General features: G+C 43.6%; 1 protein-coding gene across 2 annotated transcripts in view; it reads right to left on the minus strand.

Annotated features, from left to right (window-relative positions):
• Window positions 1-14,298, minus strand: part of LOC142824386 (leucine-rich repeat and calponin homology domain-containing protein 2-like) — a 50,163-nt gene that overhangs the window by 16,248 nt on the left and 19,617 nt on the right. For both annotated transcript variants that reach the window (XM_075916249.1, XM_075916250.1), the window contains 3 exons: window positions 5,650-5,694; window positions 2,586-2,636; window positions 962-1,019 (listed from right to left, as the gene is read on the minus strand). In XM_075916249.1, the coding sequence (XP_075772364.1) occupies window positions 962-1,019; window positions 2,586-2,636; window positions 5,650-5,694 (154 nt within the window). The remainder of the gene's footprint in view (window positions 1-961; window positions 1,020-2,585; window positions 2,637-5,649; window positions 5,695-14,298) is intronic.

A 14,298-nucleotide genomic window follows, 5' to 3' on the forward strand; every position in this document is an offset into this window, starting at 1 on the left:
CTTCTTTAAAACTTCCTCTCTTTATAATGCACTACACATTAGAGAATGAACTGGCCACAAAGACACTAAATGTCCAACTGAAGGGTGCAGGTTGGTACTGAGTATTTACAAACTAATATTAACAAAGAACAATAAGATAAGACAGCAAAATGTCGACCTGAATCGATATTGTAAAGAGGTAAGGCAAGCTTTTCCCAATGAGCTCAGAAACTCCCAGATGTTCACGTGAAATTCCTCATTGTATGGCCAAGGTGGCATTTCACAGCTATACTTTAAATGCTTAATCTAGAACATGCATAAGACTGATGCAATCCTCAGAAAAAAAACACTAACTAAAAATATTTGCAAACTTGCTTCCTAGAGTTCAGAAAATTAAGGTCTGTTTCAAATATGGCACAATCTTTCTAAGGGGAGTTAGCAGCTGTCTGGAAGTACGAAGGACAAACCAACCTAATGTGCTGAGCCAAACGATTATAGGCATTTGACAATAACCTGCCTCTCAGTGAAACTCCCAGCCCTTGATTACAAGTGGCGGTTCTGCATTGTCTCCCTCTACTCCCTCAGCATTGCTGCAGAGGGTAGCCAAAGAAACAAAAGACAAATCAATAGAACCTCACACATCCACAGACAGCCGCTTTACATGCATGGATACCTGTATGTGAATATTCAGACCGTGTTTGCAGATCAGATGCAGATACAAATTTTGTATCCTAACAGGGCTCTAGAAATCAGTATGAAGCTTAGGGACCATGCAGTTATGAGCTCGGCAGAGCAGCTAAGCATGCCCCTCCAAACTGGGTATTTGCCATAGGTCAACTATGGACACTGTCCTGGGCAGTGCCTCTCCCCTTCTATTTGTTGCACAGAGTCCCAGTATCACATCTCTGCCATCCTTATCTTCAAGCTCCAATGTGGAAGCAAGATTGGTTGTGGCATACTATATTAGAGAAAACCACCTTACCTGACCTAGGTTTGAGGCCAAACGGAGCATGAGAGTTACCGTCTGCCCTTTCATAATCCTGTTAGAGAGAGAATAAATTGGGTTTTCTGCAATTTTCTCCAATTTTAGGTGAAATTAAAAAAAAATAGGTTTCACACCATAAACTTTTGTTTCCATGACAACACAACATCCATTTTGATCCTCTTTACAAGACAGGAGAATCTGCTTTAACTAGTTTGAAAAGCTATAACGGTGTGGAAAACATTGTAATAAGAAAGCAGCAAAGGAAGCCTTGTTATCCACAGAGGAGAGAAAGACAAAAGCTCTTCCAAGCACAAAAAGGGTACAAGTTTAACTCAAATCTGTTTTTAAATCAGTTTAAACCAGTGTACGCCTCTGCATGGACACACACATGAAGTGTAGCCACATAAAGGCAAGCATCAATTTAACTAAATCTTTATAAAAGCCAATGTTCATTAACTTGGTGCCTCGTGTGTGTAGAAGCAAGGCCAGAACCACGTAAAGAACAATGGGAAAGGACAGGATAGGTAGGTAATTGTGAGCTGAGCTGTTTGCAGGTAGAGGGCTACTACTCCAAGTCTGTCTCTCCCTTGCTCTGACAGTGCAGATCATGATCTGGTGTGAACACCCATGGGAGCACAGAGGGATGAGTGGAATGAATCCAAGAGGGACTATCTTTCTGTTTTGAAGAAGAAATTTCTTTCAGAAGCTGGAACAATGGTGTCTTCCCTCCCTAAAGGTGGCGAAAGGAGACTCCAACTCCTCCGTCCCCTAATGTGCTTCAGATCCCTACTAAGCTTGAAATCCTCCGCTGTCTACAGGAGACATCCACAGCATCATGACCTCTATCTGACAGTGAATGGAAAGCTTTGGCTTCATTGGGTGTCTCTTCTTCCTGCTCTCAGAAGTGTAGCTGTGTTAGTCTGTAACTTTAAAAAAACAAGTAGATCTGCAGCACCTTCAGGACTAACTTCCTGAGTCTCTACTGTAATGCAACTGACACTGTCAAACATCCTGGTCAAGCCACAAAGCATTTTCGTCTTAGGCCTCAAGCAGCCAGAGAAGCACACTGCCAGGGCAAAAAATGCATAAGGCAGTCAGGACTGTGGGGGTAAAACCCCTTCTCTAGAGGGGGGCCTTTCACAACTCTGGCTTCTTTGTGGACTTGATGGGCTCCTAAACCTAGAACTTATTTCTAACACTCTGACGAACTACACTTGTAGGTCAGCCTGGACTGACGCTCTGTTCAATACGGCAGCTTTGATTTCTCTTTTCGGTAGCTATTTTCGTCTGCTAGAGTAAGATAGGCAGAAAATAAATGCTTCTTTCTTATAGATCAACCTTTAAAAAAACCAGAGAGGGAAAGACAGACATGATGGTAGTGGAGGCAGGACAAGTTAAGGGAATTAACAAGAAATCTGTCATTGGTTCCTATTTAATTCTGCTTTTACGTTATTGCACAAGTGCATACATTTCAATTCCTCTTTCAAAGCAAAGCTCATTGATTAACATTTTCTGATTTGGCCAAGGGCTACGCATTTTTTACACAATGAACCACAATGAAAACAAATTAGCACACACAGCAAACATTCACTGAAAGAAAAAACAAAACACAAACTTGTACCTCAAATGAAACAGGAGACTGTGGGGACACATTAGTATTATCACTGTCTTGCTAAAAAGAAATCAAAGAGATGAAATTATAAAATGAAAATTATGATTCTAACTGGGTATTAACATGAAATTATGAAAACGCATACAAAAGACACATGACCCACGCAACATTTTTTCCTCAAGTGTGTGTCAGGCAATGTGGTAGTGACTAAATGAAGAAAACTGAAACTCAGCTAAACTCCATACATGTATAACAGCAATAATTTGACAATGAGTTTTTTCTATTGTAAAACATTTTTAACACCTCAATACACAGGACATTGTTTAAATCTATCCTTGATTAAATACATTGCGATTTATTTCATTTTCAAGCTAATGTTATTTTAAAATATAGCCCCTTTCATTTAGTTGTAAAATTTTTTTTTTTTTTTTTTTTTTTTTTTAAAGTCTCAGAGTACACACCTTTATCTAGAAATAGTATTTTGGTTATCTAAAAAGACTGGAACTAGTGTAGATTTCCTTAAAGATGGTCACAAAAATAAAATGCAAGTTGTCAATGGATCTTTCTTTCAAATCCAGCTTTTTCTACACTATACAATTCTTCTCCAGATTTTAATTAGATATTAATCTTTTCATTCACACTTGAGCTGAACTGGTAACTCCTATAATAATCCAAAGAACTGTTTTGTGTGTTACCATATTGTTAAAAGACAATGGTGAAGGAAGAATATTTCAGCAACCCCGACCTTGCAGATGGAAAGGTAACAGACAACATAATGGTTTGCCAGTGGTTTTGCTTTAAATATTGAAAATGAAATGAAAAACAAGACCAAAAAATGGGGGTAAAAAAAGGAATATAAAAAATAATGTTAACTGTTTAGTTACTGTATTCCAGACATTCAAATGCTAAACATGAATGCATTAGGTATTATCTTGAGCTGCCAATCACAGACAAGTCATGTGATTAACTCAAAATTAAATGTGATTAACTGCAAAATTAAACAAACACCAATTGAAATTTATTAAATATTGTGGATGTTTTTCTATATTTTAAAATATATTGCTTTCCATTAGAACACAGAATACAAAGAGTACAATGCTCAATGTATCTATTACAGATATTTGCACTGTAAAATGATAAACAAAGCAAACAGTATTTTTAATTCACCTCATGCAAGTAATGTAGCGTAACTTTCAAATGTAATTTTTTTTGTTAAATAACTGCACTCAAAACCAAAACAATGTAAAACAAGAGCCTACAAGTCCTCTTAGACCAGGCCTCACTGTGCGGCCTGTGACGACTACTGGCATCGCGGCCCCATCCAATCCGCCGGCCAGGCGGAGGAGACGAGCGCTGCCAGGGAGGAGGAAGTGCAGCGATTCTCACCACCGGGCTGCCTCCACGCAGCTCCAGTGCGAGGAGGCGGGGCGCGAGTCAGAGGGTGGGACGCCGGCAGATGTGGCGGCGTGACGTCATGGCTGGCGACCACTGGATTCAAAAAGGCTCCGGCAGCCCCTTAAACTGGAAGGCAGAAGCCAGGTAGGGGAGGGGAAGGGGCTTGTGCTGAGGGGAGGGGGGCAGGTCAGGAGAAAGGGGAAGGCACCAAGGGGCAGGGTGCAAGAGAGACAAATGCCAGGGGGCCAAGTGGAGACAATGAGGAAAAGGGCAGGAGGGGAGGTGTCAGTGGGAGGGGGACAGGGTGATGCTGGGAGAGGAGAGGGTAAGGGCATTGGGAGCCGTATGTTAGGCAGGCCCGATTTAATTGAAAAATTCTTAATAAAGTATCACCCCTCCCTCCCCAAACCTACCCTTGTGCCCCGCAGCTGTTTTCTTTGGAGTATTATGGCCCTCGCCAGTTTCCGAGTTGTGCAGGCCTGTCTTAGACTTACTTCTTGTTGAGCCAGTCACAGAACACTAGAACTGGAAAGGACCTCGAGAGGTCATTGAGTCCAGTCCCCTGCCCTCAGGCAGGACCAAGCGCCGTCTAGACCAGTCGCTAATACAAACAAGTTTCTCACATTTACAGGAAATAATACTTCTGGCTTCTTATTTACAACGGCACCTGAAAATGAGTACAAGTGTTTGCATAGCACTTCTGTGGCTGGCATTACAAAGTATTTACATGCCAGGTATGCTAAACATTCATATGACCCTACATGCTTGGGCCACCATTCCAGGAGAAATGCTTCCACTTCATGCTCATTAAAAAAAGTATTAATTAAATTTTTGACTGGACTCCTTGAAGAATAGTAAGCCTGCTGCTCTGTTGTTCCTGCATTCTGCCATATATTTCATGTTATAACAGTCTCAGATGATGACACAGTATAGGGGGCCAGGACTCAGCCCGCCAGCCACAGGTATTGGTGCACTCCTGCGGGTCTGCACACCTGGCCCCCAGCTATGAGGCTCTGCAACCACCCCCTCTCTTCCCCGAATGTCCCCTCCCCAGTCCCTGCTTGGTCAATGCTGGCCCAGCCCTGCAGCTGGCAGCAACAGAGGGGCCGGGCCGGCAGTGATCTCCCCTGGTCTGGAAGATTCCCTGGTTCGGGACCGGTCAGATAAACTGTATTTCTTCTGTTTTTTTACAGTGCAAGTGTTCATAATAAAAAATAAATATCAAGTGAGCACTGGGCATTTTGTATTGTTACACATATGTGTAAATATATATCTTTGAAAATTTAGAAAACATCCAAAATATTTAAATAAATTATAGTCTATTATTGTTCAGCACTGCAATGAATAGTGATTAATTTTTGACACTTCATCCAAAGCACCTATAACTGTGTACAGTATGTGTGTGTATATATATAGCAGGCTACAGATCACTGTTGTTCCATTTAATATCTGGACTATTACTAATGTGTACAAATCCTGCACATACTCCATTGCCTCATTGTTCCTTTGTGCACCCATCGGTCTGCATGCAATCACGGTCTCTTTGAACTTAGGCTGGAATGTTTGCAGCACACCAACCACAGCGTGATCCCGCCTGTGGCTGGGATCCTAGGTGATGCAATAACACAGATAAATACTGAGTTTTCTGAAGTATTTACCACCCGCCAGCATGTCTCACCTCATCATTTTCATTTCCACTCGAACACTTTCTGGAAGACTTATACTGCAAAACAGAAACAAATTTTATTTTTCAAACAGGACACACGAGTTTTATGTGTCTCAGATGGACCCTAGGAGAGACCGACTGACAGATGCACAGGCAGCATTCAGTAAGCATTATTAAATGGTGAAGAGCTCGGGACTGGAGCTAGTAGTTTCTAGTCCTGATGGCCACTGACTCCTGACATGCTCCTGAGCAGCTCATGTTACTTACCTCTGTCCATCTCTAATGCTAACCTCTGTCACAGAGCTGCTGCAAAGCTACTTAGTACTCGAAAAGTCATCTGAAGGCAAGCAATGCTACTGAAGTAGAAGCAAATGTTTTCTCACCCTGTGCAATACCTGGTTCCTTGAGCTGTCCCTCCCTTAAGGTGCGCCACAGCAGGTGCATATGTCCTCATCAGAGATTTTCCATCAATAGTATCCATTTGGCCTGATCATAGACGGTTCAATCTCATGCCACACTCTGAGGGCACACAGGGCTGCAGGGGAAAACTGCACATTCAAGCAAAACAACCTGAAGCAATGGGGAAGGAAGGCAGTAGTGAAGCCCCGTAGGAACACACATCTCGAAGGACACCAGTTACTGCACAGCTTTACTTCTTTGAGTACTATCCTTATGGGTACTTTGTGTCCGTTGACTCCGGAGCAGCATGCTCCATGAGACGGAGTGAGCGACCTCTGGAATCAAGTCCCAGGCCACAGACAGTACAAGAGCACCAAGCGCTGCAGCAGACCTGACAGCGTAGGGTTTAGAAGAAAGGTGGCACCTCTGCATCTCTCAACTGGAATATTTCTGAGTTATGCTGTGGAGCTGCTTGTGATCTTGTAGTGCGCTATAGTCCTGTAGGGGGACAAAGCACCAGCTGCATCATAGCCAGCACTAATCTAGCCAGAGACCCATCCACTAAGAGATCATGCATTAGAGAGTCTAGGTGGCTGCCAAAATTAGATATTCTTATCCATATAAAAAGCTAACCTCCATCATACTGCTAACATATAAAGGGAAATCAGCGGAGATGCATGTGGTTTAGGGAAAAAACACTGGTTAAGACTGCTTAAAATGGAAGTTCAGCAGCACTTCCGATAAGATCTTTGGGTGCAGTCACACAGAGACCTTGCCCTTGAATAATGCAGGAGTCTACCAAGAAGGCTCTGATTTCTCTAGCTTTCGGACTGATGTGATAGATATCTATGAAGATGAACTTTCCTAGTAAGTGAAGCAAGGAGCAGGTCACCACAGATTAAATGGAGGTCCCATAAGGTACCCAAGTACCCAGTTGAGATTTGAAGACTGAGCAAGATTCTTAACCTGTGGGTAAAGATTCCCCAGACCCTGAATAAATCTCAAGGACATCAGATGCACAACAATGGTGGAGAATGAACAGCTGGTATTGCAGTGAGATGAATTTTAACAGAGCTGATTGATAAGCCTGATTTTTTTAATCCAGCAGATAACAGATGACAGAGGGAGGACTAAATAAAGGCAAAAGGCAGTGGCTGTGACACCAGTGGTTGAACTTCTTCCTTTTCTGAAGTTATTAGCGTTAGCGCCTTCCTCTTTAATATTATGCAGTCTACTGTCGAGCTGCTGGAGCCTAATCCCATGCCCCATCTAAGAGACGGAGGACTTCTAGGCTGGGGTGAAGCACAAGAGCTGCATCCTGGGACTGCTGTAAGCTTGAGTGCCAGTCAGACTCAAAAGGGAAGCAGGTAAAGATAACATCTGTGCTTCGGCTGGTAACCCTGGCCTTGTTCTGCCTCATCACCCTTACAATTAATAGTTTTGGAGTGAATATGTAGAACGGGTCTTCTGCTCAATGAAGCAGAAAGGTGTCTTCCAAAGAAGGTGACTCAGACATCCTCTTCAGGAAAATAATCATAGAATCATAGGACTGGAAGGGACCTCGAGAGGTCATCGAGTCCAGCCCCCCGCCCTCAAGGCAGGACCAAGCTCCGTCTACACCATCCCTGACAGATGTCTATCTAACCTGTTCTTAAATATCTCCAGAGAGGGAGATTCCACCACCTCCCTTGGCAATTTATTCCAATATTTGACCACCCTGACAGTTAGGAATTTTTTCCTAATGTCCAATCTAAACCTCCCCTGCTGCACTTTAAGCCCATTACTCCTTGTCCTGTCCTCAGTAACCGAGAGGAACAAATTTTCTCCTTCCTCCTTGTGACACCCTTTTAGATATTTGAAAACCGCTATCATGTCCCCCCTTAATCTTCTTTTTTCCAAACTAAACAAGCCCAGTTCATGAAGCCTGGCTTTATAGGTCATGTTCTCTAAACCTTTAATCATTCTTGTCGCTCTTCTCTATACCCTTTCCAATTTCTCCACATCTTTCTTGAAATGTGGCGCCCAGAACTGGACACAGTGCTCCAGCTGAGGCCTAACTAGTGCAGAGTAGAGCGGCAGAATGACTTCACGAGTTTTGCTTACAACACACCTGTTGATACAACCTAGAATCATATTTGCTTTTTTTGCAGCAGCATCACACTGTTGACTCATATTCAACTTCTGGTCCACTATGACCCCTAGATCCCTTTCCGCCATGCTCCTTCCTAGACAGTCGCTTCCCATCTTGTATGTATGGAACTGATTGTTCCTTCCTAAGTGGAGCACTTTGCATTTCTCTTTATTAAACCTCATCCTGTTTACCTCTGACCATTTCTCTAACTTGCTAAGGTCATTTTGAATTATGTCCCTATCCTCCAAAGAAGTTGCAACCCCACCCAGTTTGGTATCATCTGCAAACTTAATAAGCGTACTCTCTATCCCAATATCTACATCATTGATGAAGATATTGAACAGTACGGGTCCCAAAACAGACCCTTGCGGAACTCCACTTGTTATCCCTTTCCAGCAGGATTTAGAACCGTTAACAACAACTTGTTTCCCTTTATGCCTGTAGCTAGTTTGATCTCATTTTGTGCCTTTGCCTTTCTAATCTTGCCCCTGCATTCCCGTGTTGCTTGCCTATATTCATCCTTTGTTATTTGTCCTAGTTTCCATTTTTTATGAGACTCCTTTTTTATTTTGAGATCATGCAAGATCTCCTTGTTAAGCCAAGCTGGTCTTTTGCCATATTTTCTATCTTTCCTACACAGCGGAATTGTTTGCTTTTGGGCCCTTAACAACATCCCTTTGAAATACTTGCAACTCTCCTCAGTTGTTTTTCCCTTCAGTCTTGCTTCCAATGGGAACTTCTTGTTGGTGGATGTGGTGTACAGGTCCATAAGAAGCAGCCCCCACCTCTGGGATATTCCATGAAGGATTTGAGAGTCCAACTCCCATTTGTAGTCCTGGGAGGAGCCACTGCTGAGCAATAGGTTTGGATTCCAGGAAAGCAGCTGAGATCTGAATCTGGCCAGCTATACAGCAATTCCATAATTTTATAGCTTTGGAGTACAGGGAAAGGGTCTGATCTAAAACATGCAAGACACATGATCTGTAAATGACTCTTATTTACACTTGACAAGGCATCAGAACTGAAGTGGGCTAATTTGGATACCTTTACATTTACCTGGAGTGCCGGTTCTGGAAGAAAGAGCTGTCTGGATTGAAATTAATACTGGTTTGTGAGACTGGACCTTGGCTTTTCAGACACAGGAAGACTACATTGCTTCTTGCTGAAGATAAGCAGCCACTGCCACTTATAGTAGAAATAGACCCTGAGGCAAGAGGTCTTGCATCAGAGACTCATTATGAGGCCTTAGACTTGAACAAAAGCAGTGGCCAAGCGTTACAAATATAAAACACAGTTAGCAAAGGTCAAGCTTTGCCTGTGTGTGGCCTCACAGACTCTGGCACAAACAGGGCTGGTATTGCAAAACCATGCACAGTCCCACGAAATGCTAAACACAGGACATTTACATAAGCACATTCCAGAGGGACGGCACCAGAACACCCCAATACCAAGTATGGTATTAACACTCCCCCCCAAAAGATGATGCAAGGGTACAACCCCCCACCCCAGAATCATAGAACCCCAGGGCGGGCAGAGACCTTCGGAGGTCGAGTCCAGCCCCCTGCCCAAAGCAGGACCCCAACTCAATCATCCCAGCCAGGGCTTTGTCAAACTGGAACTTCAAAATCTCTAGGGATGGAGATTCCACCCCCTCCCTAGGGAACCCATCCCAGTGCTTCACCACCCTTCAAGGGAAATAGTTTTCCTAATATCCAACCTGGATCTTCCCCACAGCAGCTTGAGACCATTGCTCCTCATTCAGCCATCTGCCACCACTGAGATGTGGGTGTGTCTGCAGGGGGGCCTAGACTACCCTGCCCTGGCAATAACTGGTGATGTCTGCCTTGTCCAGAGCGCGGATCCCTAAAAGCAACACTCAGGCCTGTCTCAAGTCTGGTGCACATAGCACACAGGCATGGTGTGGGAGGGAGAAGCTGTGAGGAAGGAATGTTTTCAATAACAAATGCAGATTAAGCATGGAACGCATGACCACGTCAAGAACACACAACAAGCACCTTGTACTGGTACTTCTGTTTCTGATAAGCAAAAAGTACAGATGCAGCCATGAAACTGTCAACCACGCACAGTTTTAAGTAACATCCTGAGTAGCGGGATGTACCCCAAAGAGGGGTATTGGGCATTTTATGTATCCAACAATACATAATCAATTGGTAAATATATTAGAATGACCAAGTCTGGCTTTGCTATAAATTGGGCTTAGTAAGAACAATCGAAGGGAGGGAATGGGCAGGACTGACCCACAGGTCCTGCTGGATGCAACTAGAAGTAACAGACCCTTCACACCAGCAACCCAGAGCATGACATTGCCATTGTGTGGGAAGAAAAGGAACCAGGACCTCCTGCCTGGTACTGCAGGTAGCATACGGCTGAAGTGTGAGTGAACTAGGCTTTATGACTGTATTATAGTAGATCTTCTATTAACTGCTTTTGCATTACTTTGCATTTGCTTTTATTAGTTGCTTTAGAATGTATAATATTTAAGCTTTTACTTCTATGGTAATTGTTTCTAAGGCTTGTAAAACTTAAACAACTGTATTAACTGCTTAAAGCTTGCAATAAATAAGAAAGTGAGAAAGTAGCCCTGGAGTGTCCTGGTTTTTCTTAGATCTAAAATAAATCAAACCACACGACAGTGTCTGTCCGTCCATGAGTACGTTTGTTCAAGAACTCTTCCTAAATGGAGAAGATAGGACTTCCAAATGTGGTATGCAGTTTCCTCTAATATTTTAAAGCAAGGTAAAGGTTTGGTTGCGCCAAGGCAATGGGATGTGCCTGGAATGGAATTAGATTGTTTTTCATAAAATGGGAAGGAAGGGGTCTGGTAGGAGAGAGTTATACTGTACAATGACCACAGGGGGAGGGAGGGAGAGAGCCCAGAGATGGGGAACTTCTATATATTTCAGAGAGTTGGTCTGTTTGCCTGTCTGTCCCCTAACTGGAAGACATGAACCCTTACCTGGCTGTGCCCGCTGGAGCTGCAGCGACCATGGAGAGGTGCTTCTCACCTGGCCCCAAGCTACTGTGGTGATTAAGGGCTGGGGTTGTCCTCTCTCCCCAAGGCAGCCTGCAGACTGAACCCCTCCTCCCCACCTTCATCTCAGAATAATGATTTAAATGAAGAAAATGAAAAACAACTTATTTGAGTTAAGGACCTGAGCAATGCAGGGTAAGTCTTCTGGAGGTGTGTAAAGACGGATCTTAGAGGAAGTGCCTTTGTCTGGAAAGTCTCGCCACTGACTGAGCCGGTCCATTGTTATGGGCAATCATGTGCTAGTGTAACTGTAGACATTGATTCAGGGAGCTAGAATTGTGCTTTATCGGCAATAATCCTGGCCATGTGCCTTTGCTACTGAGCCAAATGCTGTGGTCTTATTGGGCAGATCTACTGAGGTTTGCTGTACATGCCATCTGCACAGAGCCTGGACAGCACACTGAAAGAACACACACGCAGCCAACATCCTCATTACTACCTTTAAGAACACCCTGGGGCTGAAGAGAGGTACTTGATATTGAAAATGATCCTAGCCCACGATAAAGTATCATTATATGTAACTAGACATCCTTTAGTCAAAGGCCGGTAACCATTACATTTTAAAGAGCAGAATTCAACTGCCTTAATTATGAATTCAACTGCCACATTATTTGTGCAAGTGTCTGCCTCATTCAATATACACCTCTCAACTTCTGAAACAAATGAAGCATGGGACGTACAGACAACAGCCTCTTCACTAGATAACCGGGTTCATCCCCACAAGGTCCATCCTGTGCATTGAATGAGGACCAGGTCCTATGGAAACAGGAGATAGCATCCCTGTTCTTAGTTCTGGCACGCAAACCTAGACCCAGCACTGTCTGAGGCAGCCCAGACCTGAACTCCAAAGCTTGATGTGTGTTGATCAGCTGTTACCTGCCACACTCTTTAGCACACACACAATGCTAACAGTGTGACGCTGTTGCAAAAAAAGAGCGCACAAACAGGAGTGTTGTGAGCAAGACATGAGAAGTCATTCTTCCGCTCTGCTCTGTGCTGATTAGGCCTCAGTTGGAGTATTGTGTCCAGTTCTGGGCACCACATTTCAAGGAAGATGTGCAGAAATTGGAGGAGGTCCAGAGAAGAGAAACAAGAATGATTAAAGGTCTAGAGAACATGGCCTATGAAGGAAGACTGAAAGATCTGGGCTTGTTTAGTTTGGAAAGGAAAAGATAGAGGGGACATGATAGCGATTTTCAGGTATCTAAAAGGGTGCTAAAAGGAGGAGGAGAGAGAAAAATTGTTCTCCTTGGCCTCTGAGGACAGGACAAGAAGCAATGGGCTTAAACTGCAGCAAGGGAGGTTTAGGTTGGACATTAGGAAAAGTTTCCTAAACGTCAGGGTGGTTAAACTCTGGTATAAGTTGCCTAGGGAGGTTGTGGAATCTCCATCTCTGGAGATATTTAAGAGCTGGTTAGACAGACATCTATCAGGGATTGCCTAGACCCATGGTCCCCCCCGGGCACATGGCGCACGGCCCTTGGAGGGGGCCCCGGCCGCGTGGCTATGGGGGGGGGCCCCGGCCCCAGGTATGCGGCTGGGGGGGCGCCCCCGGGTGCGCAAGTGTCCCTGCCCCCTGGCGCCCGGCGGGCGAACGGCCACGCCCCCTGGCACCCGACAACCTCAAAAGGTTGGGGACCACTGGCCTAGACCATGCTGGGTCCTGCTGTGAGGGCAGGGGACTGGACTCGATCTCTCGAGATCCCTTCCAGTTCTAGTGTTCTATGATAATGAAATCATGTGAGAAGACATATCAGGATAATCAAGTAGACAGAATGGAATCAACTACATGTGCAGAGAACAGGACAAATAGGCACAGATCACGGTATGAAAGCATGGGGATGTGTAAGTTGAGCACAAATTCAAAAGTAATGTGCATGGCTAACCTAGCTTTCTCTGGTATAGCAAAATAAGACAGGCTGGATTAACAGGCTTTCATATCACTGGAACTAAGATATTTACAGACAGCTACAGCATTAAAGAAGTGCTTTTGGCTGTATGTTTATTTTGCTCACAAAACTGCTATACGCTCTAATAGCAAAAGTCCTTTCTAGAAGATATAACTGGTTTAGCTGTAGACAAGGCTTTAGTCTAAGCACCACAATGAGAGGCATGCTGATACTAGGAAACAGTTCCCTATCCTTATTGTTCTCAATGTATTTATGATGTGAGGGTAATGGGAGAGTATATTTGCAAGGCCTTACTTCAGATACATTTTTCCTACTCTGCGATGTCCCTTACTGCAAACTGATTTGCATCTTTAAGATAGTCTCTTTAGTCTGTGGCAGTTTTGGAAGAATTATACAGCAAACTATTTCCAACAGACATTTGGGCAGCTATTAAAACCCATAGTCTCTTGCAGCTTTCTTCGTCGCTTTAATGCTTGTCTACTTTTTCTCACCACAAAGCAGGAAAGCTTAAATATAAAATATTGCACTCATTCCTTCAATGCTTCTGCCAACCACATTAACCACATCATAATTTTTGCTGTCAGTATACATGACTATTTATTTTAGATAAATCATTCATGACTCAACACCGCATGACTGAAACTACAGTTCCCAACACACATCTCAGAACTGGGGTCTTATCTGGCCACTGATCGTGCTGGCAATCAGAAGTATGCCTCTCAATGGTAACAGCAATCACTGGTGATAATCTCACCTTCACCAATACGATAATGAATTTAATTTGTTTGAATGAGGTAAGTGAATGTCTTCGGCTTTTCTTCAAGAATTAAAAGCATCTCTAAAAAGGTGTCGTATTGACTAATTGGGTGATGAAATTTAAAATATAGTGGAAGGAGGGATGTGGTCATGTAGCTTTGTTGTTGTAAACTGTCAGATGCGCTTCTAGGAACATAGTTAACTTTCTCAGGGATTGTAGGGAAAAACCACAGTAGAATTTCAAGCAATATTCTTATTTTCGCTCTAGATTTTTGAGAATGAAGGCAGACAGCTGCAGCATGACAAACACATCTAAGTTATGCAAGGGAAATTACTTGCCTTGCTGTAAGTGGAGTTCTTTTAAATGTATGGTTTTGCTGGGTTCAGACAGAAATGTTTCAGCTTGGCTAGGT

The sequence above is a fragment of the Pelodiscus sinensis genome, unplaced genomic scaffold (assembly GCF_049634645.1).
Source record: "Pelodiscus sinensis isolate JC-2024 unplaced genomic scaffold, ASM4963464v1 ctg53, whole genome shotgun sequence".
In the NCBI taxonomy this organism is placed as follows: Eukaryota; Metazoa; Chordata; order Testudines; family Trionychidae; genus Pelodiscus; species Pelodiscus sinensis.